The sequence below is a fragment of the Anolis carolinensis genome, chromosome 1, assembly GCF_035594765.1.
Source record: "Anolis carolinensis isolate JA03-04 chromosome 1, rAnoCar3.1.pri, whole genome shotgun sequence".
Lineage (NCBI taxonomy): Eukaryota > Metazoa > Chordata > Lepidosauria > Squamata > Dactyloidae > Anolis > Anolis carolinensis.
The window spans coordinates 3,075,909-3,094,679 of record NC_085841.1 but is presented as its reverse complement, the minus strand read 5'-3'; the positions used below and the strand labels follow the sequence as shown (position 1 = coordinate 3,094,679).

At 41.3% G+C, this 18,771-nt stretch overlaps 1 protein-coding gene across 5 annotated transcripts in view; it reads right to left on the bottom strand.

Moving 5' to 3' along the window:
• The window catches only part of ptk2b (protein tyrosine kinase 2 beta), a 134,856-nt gene that overhangs the window by 38,288 nt on the left and 77,797 nt on the right, over positions 1-18,771 (bottom strand). For all 5 annotated transcript variants that reach the window (XM_062969280.1, XM_062969272.1, XM_062969288.1 and 2 more), the window contains exons 5-18: positions 15,752-15,831; positions 14,854-14,916; positions 13,466-13,520; positions 12,152-12,292; positions 11,679-11,753; positions 9,490-9,591; positions 9,083-9,200; positions 6,640-6,679; positions 5,738-5,784; positions 5,239-5,292; positions 3,695-3,792; positions 1,624-1,708; positions 1,401-1,501; positions 481-596 (exon numbers count right to left, since the gene is read on the bottom strand). In XM_062969280.1, coding sequence (XP_062825350.1) covers positions 481-596; positions 1,401-1,501; positions 1,624-1,708; positions 3,695-3,792; positions 5,239-5,292; positions 5,738-5,784; positions 6,640-6,679; positions 9,083-9,200; positions 9,490-9,591; positions 11,679-11,753; positions 12,152-12,292; positions 13,466-13,520; positions 14,854-14,916; positions 15,752-15,831 — 1,175 coding nt within the window. The remainder of the gene's footprint in view (positions 1-480; positions 597-1,400; positions 1,502-1,623; positions 1,709-3,694; positions 3,793-5,238; positions 5,293-5,737; positions 5,785-6,639; positions 6,680-9,082; positions 9,201-9,489; positions 9,592-11,678; positions 11,754-12,151; positions 12,293-13,465; positions 13,521-14,853; positions 14,917-15,751; positions 15,832-18,771) is intronic.

Below are 18,771 nucleotides of genomic sequence, written 5' to 3'. Positions count from 1 at the left end.
CCTGTCTGCTCTGATTTGTGTTGTAATGTATATGATTATTTTTGTACTATTATATTGTGTTATGATATATTGTTTTATTTTGTTATATTGTATGGTGTCTGGGCATGGCCCCATGTAAGCCGCCCCGAGTCCCCATCGGGGAGATGGTGGCGGGTTATAAATAAAGTTTTATTATTATTATTATTATTATGTGCATTTTGTCATTGTCTGCATAGCTCTGAAGTTCTATAAAATACTGATGCTTGGAATAAATGTTATCCATCTCAACAATGTTGTGTCTAGGTTGAACTGAAAGTAGTGCTTCATAGTTTCTTTTGGACAAAGCTACTGTTTGTTGTCCATCTCTTTGCTCAACTGGAGCTTTGTGCTTCATCAGAGAAGATACGATAGGGCAATACGTTCGGTCCTACCGAACATTACATCTGAAAAATATCTCCAAATTAGAACAAATGAAAGACAATATATATTTTTGTCTCATACCTGTGCACACAGTTGATGGCCTCCAAGTAAGCCATGGCTTTGCCGATCTGCAAGGTGTATAGGACCAGGGTCTGCACTTTCAAGGTGGACTTGTTCTGCTCCAGGTAGTGTCCCAACTGGATAAAACGTAATAGAGAGAACCTCATTTTAAGGTGGAGAATACCTATACTATTCATGAATTCAAAGACTTAATTCATGACCATCCCCTGAAAGCAAGAGGGTCTAAAAGTGCATCTACGTTGTAGAATTAATGTAGTTTGGTACCTCTTTAACTGGCATAATTCAATGCGATGGAACCCTCTAAGTTGCAGTTTTACAAGGTCTTAAGCTTTCCCTGCCCAAGGCTGCTGGTGCCTCACCAAACTACAACTCCCAGGATCCCCTAACACTGAGCTGTAGAAGTTAAACTAATTGCTGTGTTTTATGTGTTTTATGCTGTTTTATATTTATTTTGTGTATATTGTTTTAATTCATGTATTGTGTTTTACTTCTGCCAACCTAGCAGTTCGAAAACATGCAAATGCGAGTAGATCAATAGGTACTGCTCCGGTGGGAAGGTAACGGCGCTCCATGCAGTCATGCCGGCCACATGACCTCGGAGGTGTCTACGGACAACGCCGGCTCTTAGGCTTAGAAATGGAGATGAGCACCAAACCCCAGAGTCAGACTCAACTAGAATTAATGTCAAAGGGAAAACTTTTCCTTTATCTTTATTGTGTTTTAACCTATGTTATTGTTGGGCTCATCACCATGTGAGTCTCTTTGAATCCCTTCATGGAGATGGTGATGGGATAGAAGAATAAAATTATTATTATTATTATTATTATTATTATTATTATTATTATTATTATTATTAAAGTGGGGCCAATCTGTGTTAATTCTGCAGTGTGGATGCACCCACAGTGAGCGTGGAAACGCACCTCTCCGTAGGGATAGAGCTCCATGACGATCCAGGTGGGCTCCTCTTCCGTGATGCCGATGAGCTTGACAATGTGCGGGTGGTCCATCTTCTTCATCAGGACTAAAGGAGGGTGGGAAAGGGCCTTGTTTCAGAATGGGGCCATTTTCAGAGAAAAAGACCCTTTAGGATAAGACAGAGGGCTTCTCATTTTGCTCCTCATAGACAGAAGGGGCCAAACCTACTTGCTTCGCTCATGAACTTCTCCTTGTTTTCGGCGGTGCAGTCCTTCTTGCAGGTCTTGACAGCAACACTGATCCGCTCCCCATTCTGGAACAAGATAGAATGGTTCATCTGGTACTTTAATTCAGCCCTTTTCTTCACACAACTTCATACAACCGAACCATAGAATCGTAGAACTGGAAGAGACCCCAAAGGTCATCCAGTCCAACCTATTTCTGCCTAGCAGACACAATCAGAGTCCTCCTGACAGATGGCCATCCAACTTCTGCTTAAAAACCTTCCGAGAAGGAGAATCCACTGGACCCTCAGGCAGTTGGAAGGGACCCCAGAGGTCATCCAGTCCAACTCATTCTACAGTGCAGGAAGACACAATCCAAACACTCCCAACAGATGACCACCCAGCCTCTGTTTTGACCTAAGCACCATTTTCAAAGAAATCCCTTTGATGCATCCCAGGTGGACGGTATTTTAAAAACCCTACAGAACATTTCCAAGTGTGGTGTAATTTATTTGGAGGTTTTTAAACTTGGATGGCCATCTGTCTAGAGGGATCGGATTCTGTTGTTGTTGTTGTTGTTGTTGTTATTATTATTACTTTTCTCCCACAAATGGGACTCAAAGCGGCATATATAAGACTGAAACCGATATATAATACATAATAACTCCTCATCCCACAACCCTTTTGGACAGAAGGGGGTTGGATTGGATGGCCATTGGGGGTATCTTCCAAATCTAATGGAATTTAGGGCCAGGTTGTGACGCAGCTGGCTAGTAACCAGCTGTAATAAATCAATCACTATTCACGAGTTTGAAGCCCAAGTCGGATTAAGCCCCCGACTATTAAATAGCCCGGCTTGCTGTTTACCTAAGAAGCACTAAAGACAGTTGCATCTGTCAACTAGGAAATTTAGGTACGCTTTATGGGGGAGGCTAATTTAACTAATTTACAACACCATAAAACTGCCAGCAGCACAAGAAAAGCAATGAGGAAGTACAGCACTTCACTGGACGGTGAAGCAACAGCTCCCCCTGTGGCCGGAATCGAGCATACCCTCATGAAGCTGGAAATGTTAAATTGCCTCTGTGTGTGTCTATACTATATGTTGTTTGTCTGGTGGCTTTGAATGTTTGCCATATATATGTGCATTTTAATCCACCCTGAGTCCCCTTCGGGGTGAGAATGAAGGGTGGAATAGAAATACAGTAGAGTCTCACTTATCCAAGCTTCACTTATCCAAGGTTCTTTATTATCCAAGGCAGTCTGCCTTTTAGTAGTCAATGTTTTTGTAGTAAATGTTGCCATGTTTTGGTGCTAAATTCGTAAATACAGTAATTACTACATAACATTACCGTGTATTGAACTGCCTTTTCTGTCAATTTGTTGTAAAACATGATGTTTTGGTGCTTAATTTGTAAAATCATAATGCAATTTTATGTTTAATAGGCTTTTTTTCTTAATCCCTCCTTATTATCCAACATTTTTGCTTATCCAATGTTCTGCCGGCCTGTTTATCTTGGATAAGTGAGACTAGAGTGTATTGTAAATAAATAAAAAAATAAAAATAGACTGCCTGGGAAGCGAGATTTTATTCTCAGAAGGGTTTTAACCAGATGTTGGAGGGCCATCTGTCAGGAGGGATCGAATTGTGTGTTTCTGTCTGGCAGAAGGGGGTTGGGCTGGATGGCCTTTGAGGGACTCTCCCAATGCTAGTGAAATATAAACTGTCTTGGAGAGCCATGGCATCTCCTTTCCTGGAGATTTTAAGCAGAGGTTGGGTGGCCATCTGTCCAGAGGGATTGGATTGTGCCTTCCCTCTTGGCAGAAGGGGGTTGGACTGGATGGCCTTTGGGGATTCCTTCCAACTTCAGGAAGCTATGATTCTACACCTCCTGCACGCTTTGTCTCTGGGATATTTTTCTACCAAAAGTTACACCAGAAGTGAGCTTCTTCTTTTCCTGGGATGTGGAGCCAGCTAGTGCTGTCTTTGCAAACTTCTTACATGGTTGCAAATTTCTATTTCCACATTTCAATTATAGGAGAGCATTCTCTGTGGCCCACTGCCTTGGACTCACCTCATTCGTGTAAACACCTTCACAGACCTCTCCGAAGAAGCCTTCCCCCAGGATCCGGCCCAAAGCGACGTCTTCCCGCGAGATCACAAACTGCTGAGCTGCGCAAAGAAAAGAGACAACCACAAATGTGGGTTAACACACAGAGAGATGCAATGGGAATGCATATCTGCACTGCAGGATGAATTCACTTTAACCTCACTTGAACTGCCAGCGATCAATGCTATCGAATCCTAGGAGTTGTAGTTTGTCAAGACACCAGCACCCTTTAGCAGAGAAGGATAAACACCTTGGAAAACTACAATTCCCAGGATTCCATAGCATCAATCCATGCCAATCGGCTGGTTAGAAAAACCAAAATTTGGGAAGTTTTTCCGATTTGGAATACGTCACTTTTTCTGAAAAAAAAATGAGTTTTTTCCAAACCCAGCTGGTCAGAAATATCCAAATTTGGGATTTTTTTTTCAGATTTGGAAAGTTTCACTTTTTCTGGAAAATTTGAGGATTTTCCAAACCCAGCAGATAAGAAAAATCAAAATTTGGGAAGTTTTTCAGATTTGGAAGATATCGCTTTTTCTGGAAAATTTGAGGATATTCCAAACCCAGTGGGTCAAAATTTCAAATTCTCCAGAAAAAGTGACGTCTTCCAAATCTGAAAAAATTCCAAAATTTTGATTTTTCTGACCCATCAGGTTTGGAAAAACCTAAAATTTTCCAGAAAAAAAATGACATCTTCCAAATCTGAAAAACTTCCCAAATTTTCATTTTTCTGACCTGCTGGATTTGGGAAAACCTCAAATTTTCCAGAAAAAGTGACGTATTCCAAATCTTAAAAACTTCCAAAATTTGGATTTTTCTAACCCGCCAGGTTTGGAAAAACATCAAATTTTCCGGAAAAATTGACATCTTCCAAATGCAGATGCAATCACACTTGTAAATGTCACACTATTGCTAGAATCACAATAACACGAACCCACAACTTACTTTACCGGATATCTGCTCCATGGGGAGAATGGAATAAATTCTCCCAGTAACTGGAAACCAGTTGAATGACATTTCTGCTAAGATGGCAGGAGTCATCAAACCAGAAAAGATACTTAATTAACTAAGTAATGTATAGTTATTTCTCCACATTTTTGGCTGAGGCATTTAAGAGTTTGGTTATTAATACATTGCTGTATTTGCTACCATCTTCGTTGCTGTCTGATATAAGACCGAAAAAACATGTCTCTGGGCATTCGTAGGTCAGAATAATTATATTGGAAGTTGGTCACAAAGTCACATTGGAGGATCTAGATCAGGCATGGGCAAACTTCAGCCCTCCAGGTGTTTTGGACTTCAACTCCCACAATTCCTAACAGCCGGTAGGCTGTTAGGAATTGTGGGAGTTGAAGTCCAAAACACCTGGAGGGCTGAAGTTTGCCCATGCCTGATCTAGAGCTTCCTAATCATTTTTTTCAACTTTCATTGGGGTTTGGCACCCTTAACCCTAGCAAAGTGGGAGAGATAACTACCTTTCAATACAAAAAGGCAGAAGCTGAACCTACCTCCAGATTTGGGTCGGGATGCTTCGTCGGGAATCTCAGCATAAATGTCAGAATCTGGAACAAAACACTCAGTGAATTTCAAAAATATCTGTTTCAAAAAGGCTGCCAAAGGAGGCCATGATATACGATTCGGGTGGCACGCTTTCTGATGGTACGACAAACTTAAATAAAACTCACGCTCCCTTTAATAGGAAAGTCTCACTAATGATATGTCTCAAAAATATAAACAGACCTAGGCTGGATCTACACTGCTACATAATCCGTTTTCTGTATCTGGATGATCTGCTTTGAACTGAGTCTATACACTGCTATATAATCCAGTTCAAAACAGAGAATCTGGATTCGGAAACTGGATTATATAGCAGTTAAACTGCATTACTGTTACAGTGTAGATCAGGCATGGGCAAATGTGGGCCCTCCAAAATGCTATGATTCTGTGCAGTTCACAGCTCATGCTTCTAATCCTCAATGACCGGAGGAAAAGGAGGATCCAACTCACCTCCACTAAAGCTTTCTGTCAGGGTTGATCTCCTCTCTTCTATATGCCTGGTTATAGAAAAAGACACAAACATGTAAGTCTGGAATGGTTACCTGTTGGACTACAACCCGTTGGATAAAATATGTTAGAACTGTTAAGGTCAAAGTGACATCAATATGTTAATCATCCATGTGCCATGAAGATAAAGGAAACTTCCATGTATCCAATTAAGTTGGGGACTCGCTGGACCATTATTGGAAAATGGAATTGGTTTAAAAGCGGATGCAAGATTAATGCAAGAATGAACACTAGGTGGCGATAAGTCAACTGAGAAGAAACAGTGCTGAAAGCATCAGCAATGGTCAAAGAAGCAAACCTTAGGTCTATATAGTAAGGAATATGGCTATTATTTAGATCTGTTGAAACAGATCTCCATTACATTACATAACACAATTTTTGTTTCTGGGTTATAAATGTCATTTCCTAATCGGTTCTATTATAAAAGAATGGGAAAAGATTATTAAGCTGCAAAAACAAGGACATCCCGTAGCAGATTTTGCTCTTTTTCAATGAATACCTATCTCATCGAATATCTCTAGTTCTAGCAGCCACAAAAATGAAGTTTCTGCACTAGAACTACTACTTTCAAAGGAAGGACCGCACAACTAAACAGGAAATAGCACTGTCAAGCCAGGAACATAACTTTTTTCCCCCCACATTTTGTTATGTAGACATATTCTATACTTTTGAACCTGGTTTGATCTTTTGACCACTTTTCTACAACTTTCAAAAAGTGGAGGACACCTATACACAGTCTCCCAATCCACCATGGAACAACAAAGGGAGCAAAACAGAGGTGGGATTCAGATAAATAAATCAGATTATGAAACAGATTTTGGGGTTAATTTGACCCCTTTACTTACTGGACCGGGACCTGAGGCAAGCTGACCCGCTTCTCATTCTCTGCAAAGAGGAAAAGGTATGTCAGGAATCTCACAGCCCAACCTCTTTTTGTCCTAACATATCCATAACATATTTTTGATTTCTCCTTGACTTCAAATAGCTAGAGATACCTTCCCTGGTCTTTTAAAGTACATACATCCACACTGCAGAATGAATGCATTTTGGCCCCACTTTGACTGTCATGGCTCAGAGCTGTGAAATTCTGGGAGTTGTGGTTATGCAAAATCCCAGGATTCCCTAGCATTGAGCCATGAGAGTCAAAGTGGGGTCAAACTGTACTCATTCTACACCATAGATCAGGGGTGTCAAACTCATTTCCATGAAGGATCATATTCCTAAATGACCTAGAAAAAGTCATGATGGATCCACAAGGACACCTACGCAGATGATACAGCCATCCTCTCCAGATCCAGACCAGGGCTCCTACATCAACTCAAGATATTTACAGATTATTGCGAAACAAGCGAGCTAAATATCAATTTTAGCAAATCAAAAGTTCTTGTTTTTAACAAATGGTCTACTGGAAAAATTCCATTAGAGCAGGTAAAAAGCTTCCAGTACCTGGGACTCACCTTCCACCATATGCTATCATGGAAAGAACACAGAGAAACCGACACCCAAAAAGCTAAGGCCAGTCTGGCTGTCATACTAAGATTTTACTACACCAAAGGAGGACAACACGCCTCTTCGGCATTAAAAAATTTTAATGCCAAAATTACTTTGAAACTTCTCTTTGATGCAGCCATTTGATGGAAAAATGTACATAATTTTTTAAAAATATATTTTATTGCAAGTTTTATATTTAAAGTTGAAAAAAAGAAAAGAATATATATATATAAATTGACATGTAGTATAATTTTCACATTGAAAGTGGGAGAACACTGATTGTTTATAGGAAAGTAGGAAATAAGGTATATATATATTAAAAAAAGAAGAAAAAGAAAAAAAAGGAGAAAGAAAAAAAATGTTGTTGACTTCCATCTAACTTTAACTGGTTCATAATAAATTTTTATATATATATTTGTGTGTATGTGTGTGTGTGTGTGTGTATGTATGTATGTGTGTGTGTGTGTGTGTATGTGTGTGTGTGTGTGTATGTGTGTGTGTGTGTGTGTGTGTGTGTGTGTGTGTGTATATATATATATATATATATATATGTTCGTAAAGATTGGTAAATCACCAATGCACATAAATTTAGACAGAGTCCAAGCAAGGTTTATAAGAGACCTGCTAAATGTGCCATACTGTGTTCCTAATGCGGTCTTGATACTAGAAACAAGCGAAAGTCCAATAAGCAAATGGTCCGGATTTGAAAAAGAATCTCTGGCTGAAAACAATTGTATTCAAATTGAGAGCGGGCCTACCACATTTTATTCCATCCAAAATCACTCAATCCCTTTGGGCAAGGAGGGCCGAGAGGAAAGCGACCTCAATTACAGCTGCGGGTCCATGGACCGCAATAAAGTTATATATGTCCCAATATGATACTGAACAACAACTTCCATCCCCTTTGGATTATCCGTCATTCGGACTGGAGATAATGGGAACGGCAACCCAACAGCACTTGTGGTTCTGAGGCTGGGCATTTTAAGACACCATACCCACAAGCCTTGTCTCTCAACCCAAACTCCACTCTCCTGACTAAACAGAATAAACTACAGCCTTCTAGATGCTACTGTATCACAACTCCTATCAGCTCATAATACAGGAGTTGTAGTTCAGCATCTGGAGGAAGGCCACGGAAAATGCCATGATGAGCCGGATGCGGCCCATCGGACTTAAGTTTAACATATGTGCTATAGATGCATCATAAGTCCTCAATATCACTCAACCGAATTATTATTGTGTTTAGGTAAAGGTAAAGGTTTTCCCCTGACGCCAAGTCCAGTCGTGTCCAACTGAGGGTTGATGCTCATCTCTATTTCTAAGCTGAAGAACTAGCGTTGTCCATAGACACCTCCAAGGTCATGTGGCCAGCATGACTATATGGAACACCATTACCTTCCCGCTGGAGTGGTACCTATTGATCTACTCACATTGGCATGTTTTCGAACTGCTAGGTTGGCAGAAATTATTATGTTTATTATTATGTTTATTTATATCCCACTTTTTATCTCCATAAGGAGACCCAAAGCGACTAACATTAGATGGAGCCCAGAAACATTTTCCAAAGGAATTCTGGAACTCTATCTCCCAACATTTGTCACTCCAGGCCATCCAGATGTTCCTGGCCCACAAATCCCTCATGCCAGATGTTACTGGACTGCAACTTCCAACCACAGCATTTATACCTTTTCTGATGCAAAGTGGCTTTCAAGGATTGTGAACTGGAGGCAAAGAGGGGGAAGCTCCATCCAGTTGGCCCCATGTGCTTTACCTGGCCCACCCACCCCATGTGCTCACCTCTGTTGGGGCGGACAATGAGGGAGCCATCCAAGCCCCCTTGCAGCCTGCAGTAGCCGTCAATCAAGTCGGCCATGTTCTCCGCCTCAGCCAGGAAGTAGGTTTTAATGGTCAAGGACTGCAAAGAAAGAAAGAGAGGAGAATAAAAGATAAAATTTCCCATCCACTTGTAGAGACAGAAAAACATCTTTTTCAATGACACAACACAATTGTCCACATCTGCCTTGTAAGGATAAATATTTGCATTTCTGTGATTTCTCTCCATTCTATTGTCCTGGGCTTTGGCAAGAGTTACAACTGAGGGCTTGGTATAGCGATGTTGTGATTTGGAGGAGTAAAGTCTCCAAGGAATGTCTGCAGGAGTCCCCTTGAAATCAAAGAGGGTGTTGCTTGAGTTTCTGCCTTACCTGAGGGTTCCCAGTGAGGCTGAGCTGCAAAATGGCTCTCCCTTCTTCCGCAGGGGTGCATTTGATGGATCGGATTTGCTTGAACTCGGCCAGGCAGGTGGGCTGCGATGGATCAGAAAGGCACAAATAAGGCTTTGCTTTTGGACGGCTATCAAGGCTTCCTACGGGGCAAGGCTATGAATAAGCTGCACACTGCAAACAGCCAGCGTCTTGATATGCTCACTGTAATGAAGTACGAATTTTGGTTTACAGATGTTATGTTTAATTGTGTGTTTATGTTTTAAAAGGGTAAGTATTACAGTTATTACATCTCAGCACTCAGAGACTTGTTGCCATGGAGAAGTAGGCGGAGCGAACTGCCGTTTAGTTGAAGAAGTGCAGAGTTTTAAAAAAAGTCAGTCTGTGCTCTGATGAGGCACAGGGAAGATTGATTCCAGGTTGATGGGATCAAGGAGACTCAAGTGTTCATTTTGAATTGGTTTTAAATAAGTTTGGTGACTTATTTAATGTAGTCTGTGTTCTGGTAAGCCACAGAGAATCTGTGATAGTATATCACAGGGGTGACTGTGGTTTGAAGTCACTGGATAGTCCAAGTTTCAGACTTTGGGAACCAATCCCAGCTGGACTCACACAGATCCATTGAAGTAACAGTTAGAAAGGAGTAGAGGAATAGGTTTTAACTACTTTAAGTCAAAGAAGTGACACTTTAGAGAGTTCGATTCATCTCATTCTAGTATTGTAACTTGTAATAAGAATACCTCTAAGTGAGAAACAACATTGTAACCACTAAGCTCTGTGCCTGAATAAACTTGTTATTGTTCTTCCAACATCTAAGCCTCTGTCGCATATTTCTAAGCCAAGTTACGCTATCATCTAAAGTGAATAAGAAGAAGAAAGCAAAAACACAGGAAAAGGTCTCCTCCCTGAGTCTTTGGTGGTTGCATCTTTCCAAATTGGTGGCAGTCGTTATTAGTTCTTTACAAATTTGGGGCAGCGGGTGGGATAAAAAGATTCCCCCTGCCTGAAAGAACCTCAGTTGTTCATAGCCCTTTACACTCACATTTAGAAATGCCGTAATGAAAGACTGCAGTCATGAAAGGTCTCAATTTTGCCATTACTTTAGAGCAAATGTGTCAAACTCAAGACCCGCAGACCAAATCCATCTTGCCATGTCATTTTATGTGGCCCTCCTTCAAATGCTGCACTACAACTCCTGCATTAGACATTATGACAAGAGCTGATGGGAGCTGGAATACAGGAACATCTGGAAGGCTGCCGTTCATTCTGTTTTATCAGGAGAAATGAGTTCGAAATCAGATACAAGGCTTATGGATCTTATGCCTGACTTTAAAAAGCCCTTTAACCTTTCCCCAATGTCAGAGCCACAAGGGCTGTTGCATTGCAATTCCCATCAACCTCAGTCTGCATGACAAATGATCAAAAATGATGGGAGGTTTTTTTATCAGAAGCGATTAGAGAACATACTGCAAGTCTCTTCTGGTGCGAGAGAATTGACTGTCTACAGAGGGATACCCAGATGTGTCACCATCCTGCTGGGAGGCTTCTCTCCTGTCCCCGCAAGCTGGAGCTGACAGACAGGAGTTCATCCTGCCTCACGGATTTGAACTGCCAACCTTCAGGTCAGCAACCCAAGCTTCAGGTCAGCAGTTCAGCCAGCACAGTTTAACCCACTGTGCCATTGTGTCTGATATGATGGGCGTTGTCCGTCCATAATATCCGGGGACCTAAACTAGGTAAAAACTAAAGAGCACTGACCACTACGTTAAAAAAAAAACAGCTGGCCCTCTGTATCATTGGATTCTCCATCTATGGCCCTTTGAAAGCAACCATAAAGCTGATGTGTCCCTCCATTAAAATGAGTTGACACCCCCGGTTTAGGCCCACTGAAACTGAAGGTTATGGTTGTTCATCTCATTTCTGATGTATGGAGTCCCTATCATCAAGTCTTTCCTTTGTTCAAAGGGAGTTGGTTGCCTTCGTCTGAGGCTGAGAGAGTGTGACTTGCCCAAGGTGATCTTATGGGTTTGCATGGCCAAGCAGGAATTTGAACCTGGGCCTCCCAGGCCTCCCAGTGTTCAATGCACAGAGTATATACATGTTAGCCACCATTAAATCCAAGCTCCCTTATTACAAATGGAAATTCCTTCCTCTCCTTTTCATCAGTTTACCTTGGACTCTTTGCTTGTCATTTGCCGGATGCCTTTGGGGCCGATCACCAGATCCACGGTGATGTTCCATCCTTGCTGAAAAGAGAAAAAACATTGCAGTCAGCTCATCTGAAAACGACACACGCACATGTATTGATTGCCCAGCAAACATATCCCACAAAGACATTATATATATAGTTTTTCATGGGATAAGCAGGGATTCAAACCCTCATCTCCAGAGTCCTAGTCCTTCACTCAAACAACTGCAACAACTAAGATTTCATTCTAGCAAAAAGACAATGGAAGGATCTATAGATCAGGCATGGGCAAACTTGGGCCCTCCGTCCAGGTGTTTTGGACTTCAACTCCCACAATTCCTAACAGCTTACCGTTAGGCTGTTAGGAATTGTGGGAGTTGAAGTCCAAAACACCTGGAGGGCCCAAGTTTGCCCATGCCTAATCTATAGGAATGATCTTCAACTCTGAAGACTCACAATCAGCTCGCAGCGGTAGCTTTCCTGGTCGATGTCGGCAAAAGTGGAGAGGGTGCCGAGGAACTTCATGATGCATTCTTCCTCCCGAAGAGCAGCGTATTGCTGGAAGGTCTGCTGGATCATTTTCCGGAACTGTTTCGGCTGGAGATGGACCGGAAAGTAGAAAAATAAAAACATTAAGGGGCTCAGCCAGGAATCCAAGGATGCCTCTCTATGCTGTAGAATAAATGCAGTTTGAGCCCACTTTAACTGCCACGGCTTCTTTTTAAGATATTTGGACATTCTTCATGAATAGCTTTCCAGTATTTGTTGGTTTCTTTAAAAGTTCTTTACAAAAATTCTTAAAAAGGAAATTCCCTAGAAAGCCGGAGTATTACCTACTAGGATTAACAGATGCAGAATTGACCCTGGACCTGAATAACGATAAAATCTTCATGTTTATGACAACTGCTGCAAGAATAATCTATGCAAAACAATATAAACGGGAGGAGATACCTGAGATTGACCAATGGAGAACCAAACTGATGGAAATTAAGGATATGGATAAATTAACATTCTTACTAAAAAAAAGAACTCGAGAAATAAAATACACAAATTGGGAATTTCTCGAGGAATATGTAAAAGGACTGGGGAAAAAGGGACTTTAACAATAAAGAAAAAGAGACAATTGTAATATGGAATGGGAACAGAAGAACTAACAAGTATCCTTTCTGAGGGAAGAAGAAAAGAAAAACGCAAAGGACGAGAACGGAATTCAAAAACTGTTTCCTCCCCCTTTTGCTTTTTTGACTTTTTTATTTTTTATTTTTGTTTTATATATTACATTTTATATATATATAATATATATATTTGCATTCTCCTCTTTCTTTTTCCTTTTATAATCTTCTTTTAGTGCTATTTTTCTTCACTATTTTCTTTATTTGACAGATTTTCTTTCCCCTTCTCCTCTCCCTTTTTTTCTTTCTCCTATGACTTCACTCACCCCCTTTTTTCTTCCCCTATCTATTTTTAAATTCAATTGTAAAAAAACATTTCAATAAAAATAATATTTTTTAAAAAGTGCCATGCCTCAATGAATGGGAAGCATGGGAGATGTAGCTTTATAAGGTCTTTAGCCTTCACTGCCTTACCAAACTACAACTCCCATGAGTCCCTAGCATTGAGCCATGGCAGTTAAAGTGCTGTCAAACTGTATTCATTCTATAATATAGAGATGCACTCGATGTCAAGTCCTGCTCGCCATACTACAAATCCCAACATTCCACAGATTTGGAGAATTTGATGCTGTGTGATTTGGACTCTCCAATCACTCACCTTCAGGCTGTCCTGCATCTGTTTGGGGAAGAAGAGATCCAGTCCAACCTCCTTCCTGAAAAGGCAATGCAGAGACAGGTTCACCAGAGTGAATGTATTGATAAAAAGTGGATCAGCTACAACAGGACTCCAGGTGCATCTACACTGCAGCATGAATGCAGTTTGACACCACGTTGACCGCCATGGCTCAACGCAATGCAATAATGGAACTTGGGGCATGAGCATTTCTGGGCAGAGAAGGTCCAACACCTTGCAAAACTACAACTCCCAGAACTGCATAGCACTGAGCCATGGAAGTGGTGTCAAACTGCATTAATAGATGCATCCAGAGTGGCACATACAAGGGTTGAATGAAAAGTCATGCCTCCACCTTCGTTACTTGGGTTTGGATGGGAATATTTTAATAAATCAAACACAGAAATAATCCTTAGAATGTGCTCTTTAACTAATACTATTAACTTTTCCACATCATCATCAGACAATCGAATACATTTCTGCCAACAATGAACACATTTTCTGAAGCCGTCACGGAAGAAATCGACACTCTGTTTCCACAACCGGCGTCTCACAGGACGCATCGTGCACAGATCTTCCAAGAGCCAAGCAAAGCAATCATGTGATCCACACGTTCTTGTGAAATGACGATGATGCTTGACATTTCTCTCTGAGTAGTACAACGATCATCCTGAATCAATCTGTCCACCTTTTGCTTGTGAAACTCGGTCGTTGCTGTCACAGGACGTCCAACTCTTTGTCCCGCAAGTCAGATGTTCCCACCTTAACATCTTTAAACTTACTCGCCCAATGATGCACAGGACTCACATCAACACAATCACCACAAACAGCTTGCATGCTCTGATGAATCTCCTTTGGGGTGACACCTTCCTTGTCTGCGGAGGGGTTCCATACTTCGCACTTTAACAACACAACTGTTCAATGCTAAGGCTTCCTCGTCTGCACAGGTTTCCATACTTCGCACTTTAACAACACAACCGTTCAATGCTAAGGCTTCCCCATCTGCGCAGGGTTCCATACTTGGCACTTTAACAACACAATCGTTCAATGCTAAGGCTTCTCCGTCTGCGCAGGGTTCCATACTTGGCACTTTAACAACACAATTGTTCAATGCTAAGGCTTCTCCGTCTGCACAGGGTTCCATACTTTGCACTTTAACAACACAACCGTTCAATGCTAAGGCTTCCTGCCAAATGGAACTGTAGAGGAGAGTCTACTGAACAAGCCAGGACCTGCCAAAGACCTGGACTGCCATTTGTTGAGGAGTTACGAAGGTGGAGGCATTACTTTTCATTCAACCCTCATATATGGAGGAGGAGAAAGGCCAAGACAGACCCAAAAAGGAACAGAGGGGCATGTTTTTGTCTACATACTCTAAGAATTCAAAGTTGGACTTCTTGTCCAGAGCATTCTGGGGCATGTCCTTGTAGAATCTCCTGCAATAACAAAACAAAAGTATGTGAAATGTAGAGCAAATCAAAACTGTGCATTGCAAACAAGAGAGGAACGTGTGAATTATGAATTTCTTCACTCAGGTTGTATCTATAACAGGGATGGGCAAACTGCACTACATGTGTCTACACCAGGTATGGGCAAACATGGCCACCTGGGGCTCCAATAACAGTAATAGAGGATATTATATTATTTTATTAAATAATGACATTTGTAACAAAAATTGAAACATTTTCTGTTCCTGGTTTGAAAGTGTTACTTCCGGTTTAATTGTGTGGTCCTTACTTTGAAAGTAGCTGTTCTACTCCAGAAACTTTGTCTTTGTGACTGCCACAAACTAGGTTGAATTGGTCGAGATTGGATGAGACATTCATTGAAAAAAGATAGCAAAATGTGCTGCATCATGTCCCATAAAAACAAAGTTTTTGCAGTTTAATAAACTTTTTTATGATAGAACCAATTAGGAAATGACATTTATAACCCAGGAGCAAATCGCAGCAGGTTTAACTGCTGAGCTGCTGAACTTTCTGACCAAAAGGTTGGTGGTTCAAATCCAGGGAGCGGGGGAGCTCCACTTACAAATAATAAGGAACATATAGATACACACCGCTTTCAACACAACGTTCTTACCCTGAGTTTCCTCCCTTCACCCTAAGAACTGGGGAAGAAGCTCAGGTCTGGACACTCTTTGGGGGCCCTGCGTTAGATGCTTCCCTTCTAATTAGCGTTTCCAGAGACCCCAGCTCTGGAGACCTGAGTTCGAATCCCCACTTGGCCATGGAAACAGCCTCAAAAGAAGGCAAGGGACCTGGAATGTACCTGAGCTCCAGGCAGCCCAGCTGGAGAGCCATCCCTTCGCTGACTTTGCTGGCGTAACGCTGCATATATTCTGACCGGAGCTGGGAAGGGAAAAAAAAAAACACATACAAAAGAAGGATAAAATTAGTGGAGAACAATACTGGAAACAGGGTTGTTGTGTGTCTTTCGGGCTGTGTGGCCATGTTCCAGAAGCATGCCTGCCATAGATGTGGGCGAAACGTCAGGAGAGAATGCTTCTGGAACATGGCCACACAGCCCGAAAGACACACAACAACCCTGTGATCCTGGCCATGAAAGCCTTCGACAACACAATACTGGAAACAGCCTGTTTTTATCACTTTAGTCAAGGCTAACTCCTTGCACCTTCTCCAAAACAAAACCAAACCAAACACACCAACCTCAATTTTCAAAAGCAGGCGTAGTTAAAATCAAAGGTACAAAAACATCATGAAATGTCAAACCACTTATCCAAAATGCTTTTGGGTATATTCTGTATTTTGGATCCCTCCCACTCCCGATTTTGGAATGCTTGCATATAAATAATGAGGTATTTTATAGATGGGTCCCAAGTCAAAACACACAAGGCATTTATGTTTCATGTACTGTATATACTCGAGTATAAGCCTAGTTTTTCAGCCCTTTTTTAAAGACTCAGAAATGGCATTAAATATCAACCACAGCTGAGCTAAGGCACACCATTCAAAACAAACGAACAGTTTAACAGCTATTTCTGTAGCTGCAAACTTTCCCAAGCTCTGTTTGGAACAGAAGACATCAATTGGTTTGGATCAAGAACTACAGTCCAACCAAATAAAGTTTTGGAAACACAAACTGACATGGACAGGTAGACAAGCAGTAGTAATAGAATCACCACCTTAACAGAACATCAGATTTGGCCTGTGTACTTTTAGAGGAAAAACATTGGTTTTCTAAGAAGATGTGAATACAGTAGAGTCTCACTTATCCAAGCTAAACGGGCCAGCAGAAGCTTGGATAAGCGAATATTTTGGATAATAAGGAGGGATTAAGGAAAAGCTTATTAAACATCAAATTAGGTTATGATTTTGCAAATTAAGTGCCAAAACATCATGTTATACAACAAATTTGACAGAAAAAGTAATTCAATACGCAGTAATGTTATGTTGTAATTACTGCATTTACGAATTTAGCACCAAAATATCATGATATATTGAAAACATTGACTACAAAAATGGCTTGGATTATCCAGAAGCTTGGATAAGCGAGGCTTGGATAAGTGAGAATCTACTGTATGTTCAATGCCTTGCGTGCACTGGGAAGAGCACAGTTTTAATACTGGGTGGCTATGAGTATTTATTATTTATTTTATTTCCAGCATTTATACCCTGCCTTTCTCACCCGGGGGGACTCAGGGCGGCTTACAACAGTTGGCAACATTTAATGCCAAGAACATAATAATAAAACAAAAACAGTACCTATAATCAATTAAAACTATAAAAATACATCATTAAAATACATTATAACAATTAAAACATATGTAAATTGGATCCATTAGTCTAAAAATCTCATGCTTCAGCCTTCAAACGGCTGTCGACGTTATCAATCGGCATGTCGACGTTATCGTATTACCCGTTAAAAGTTTGTGCACACAGCCATGTTTTCACAGCCTTTCTAAAACCCAGAAAAACCCAGAAGAGTTGGTGTGCTGGTACAGCTGTACCAGAAGCTCCAACTTTATTTTCTTTCTGCTAATGTTTGCAGTCATAGGACAGGCCGCCTATCCATCATCATTAAGTTTGGTTCCGCCCCTTGTTCAGGGCTCTGGGAGGGAAGGAGCCATTTTTAAGTCAGTCTCACTTAAGGAAGCTAAGCTATAGGACGTAGACCAGCTCGTCCCGTAGAAAAGCTTCATATCTCAAGAACATCTGGGGATATAGAACATCCGAGGAATCAGAAACAGAAATTCCAGGGAAAAGGTCTCAAAGGTTCTGGCTAAGAGCGCACAGCCCCTCAGCCTCACAGCTCCTAAGGGAAACAGCCCTAAAGTTTCCAAAGAAACCTCAGAGAGGGAACAGCACCACAGATCCACAGAACCCCAGCTGAAACATCTGCAAGCCTTGGTTGGTAGGTCCACTCGATACCCAGACGCACTTGGAATTGGCAGTGGGTCCCACATCAGCTAGGCCCATATAATAGACAGCCTGGGAGAGGTTATAAGGGGATTTTCTTCTTATAGAGAAAGTACAGTTATCCAAAGCCAATTGTCTGTCCCCTGGGGACAAGACTGAAAAGGCCAACAGTTTATTAAGGAAACCTTGAAGTGTTATTTGACTCCTTGAAGATTTATTATTTGTTCAATAATAAAGACTTTGTTATCTCATTAAAGACTCAAAGGACCATCCCTTTCAGGAAAATCCTCAAGAACCTCTCTTTGAGGCACCCTGGCTTTCCGCTGGGCATAAAGTATACAAAAGACAATAGCTACAGGCCCAGTGTGTGACAGAACAGTTGGGGCTTGTCGGATATTTGTGGGGAGGGTGTTCCACAGCCAGGGAGCCACCACCAAGTATGGCCATATTCCAGAAGTATTCTCTCCCCATGTTTCACCCACATCTATGGCAGGCATCCTCAGAGATGTGAGATCTGTTGGAAACTAGGCAAGTGGGGTTGATCTATCTGTGGGATAATGTCCAGGGTGGGAGAAAGAACTCTTGTCTGTTTGAGGCAGGTGTGAATGTTGCCATTGGCTACTTTGATTGGCTGTTTCCTGCTTGGGGAGATCCTTTGTTGGGAGGTATTAGCTGGCCATGTTTCCTGTCTGGAATTCCCCTGTCTTCTGAGTGTTATTCTTTATTTACTGTCCTGATTTTGGAGTTTTTTAAATATTGGTAGCCATATTTTATTCATTTTCATGGTTTCCTCCTTTCTGTTGAAATTGTGGATTTCAATGGCTTCTCTGTGTAGTCTGACATGGCTATTATCAGAGTGGTCCAGCATTTTTGTGTTGTGTCAAATAATATGCTGTGCTTTGGCTGACTTCT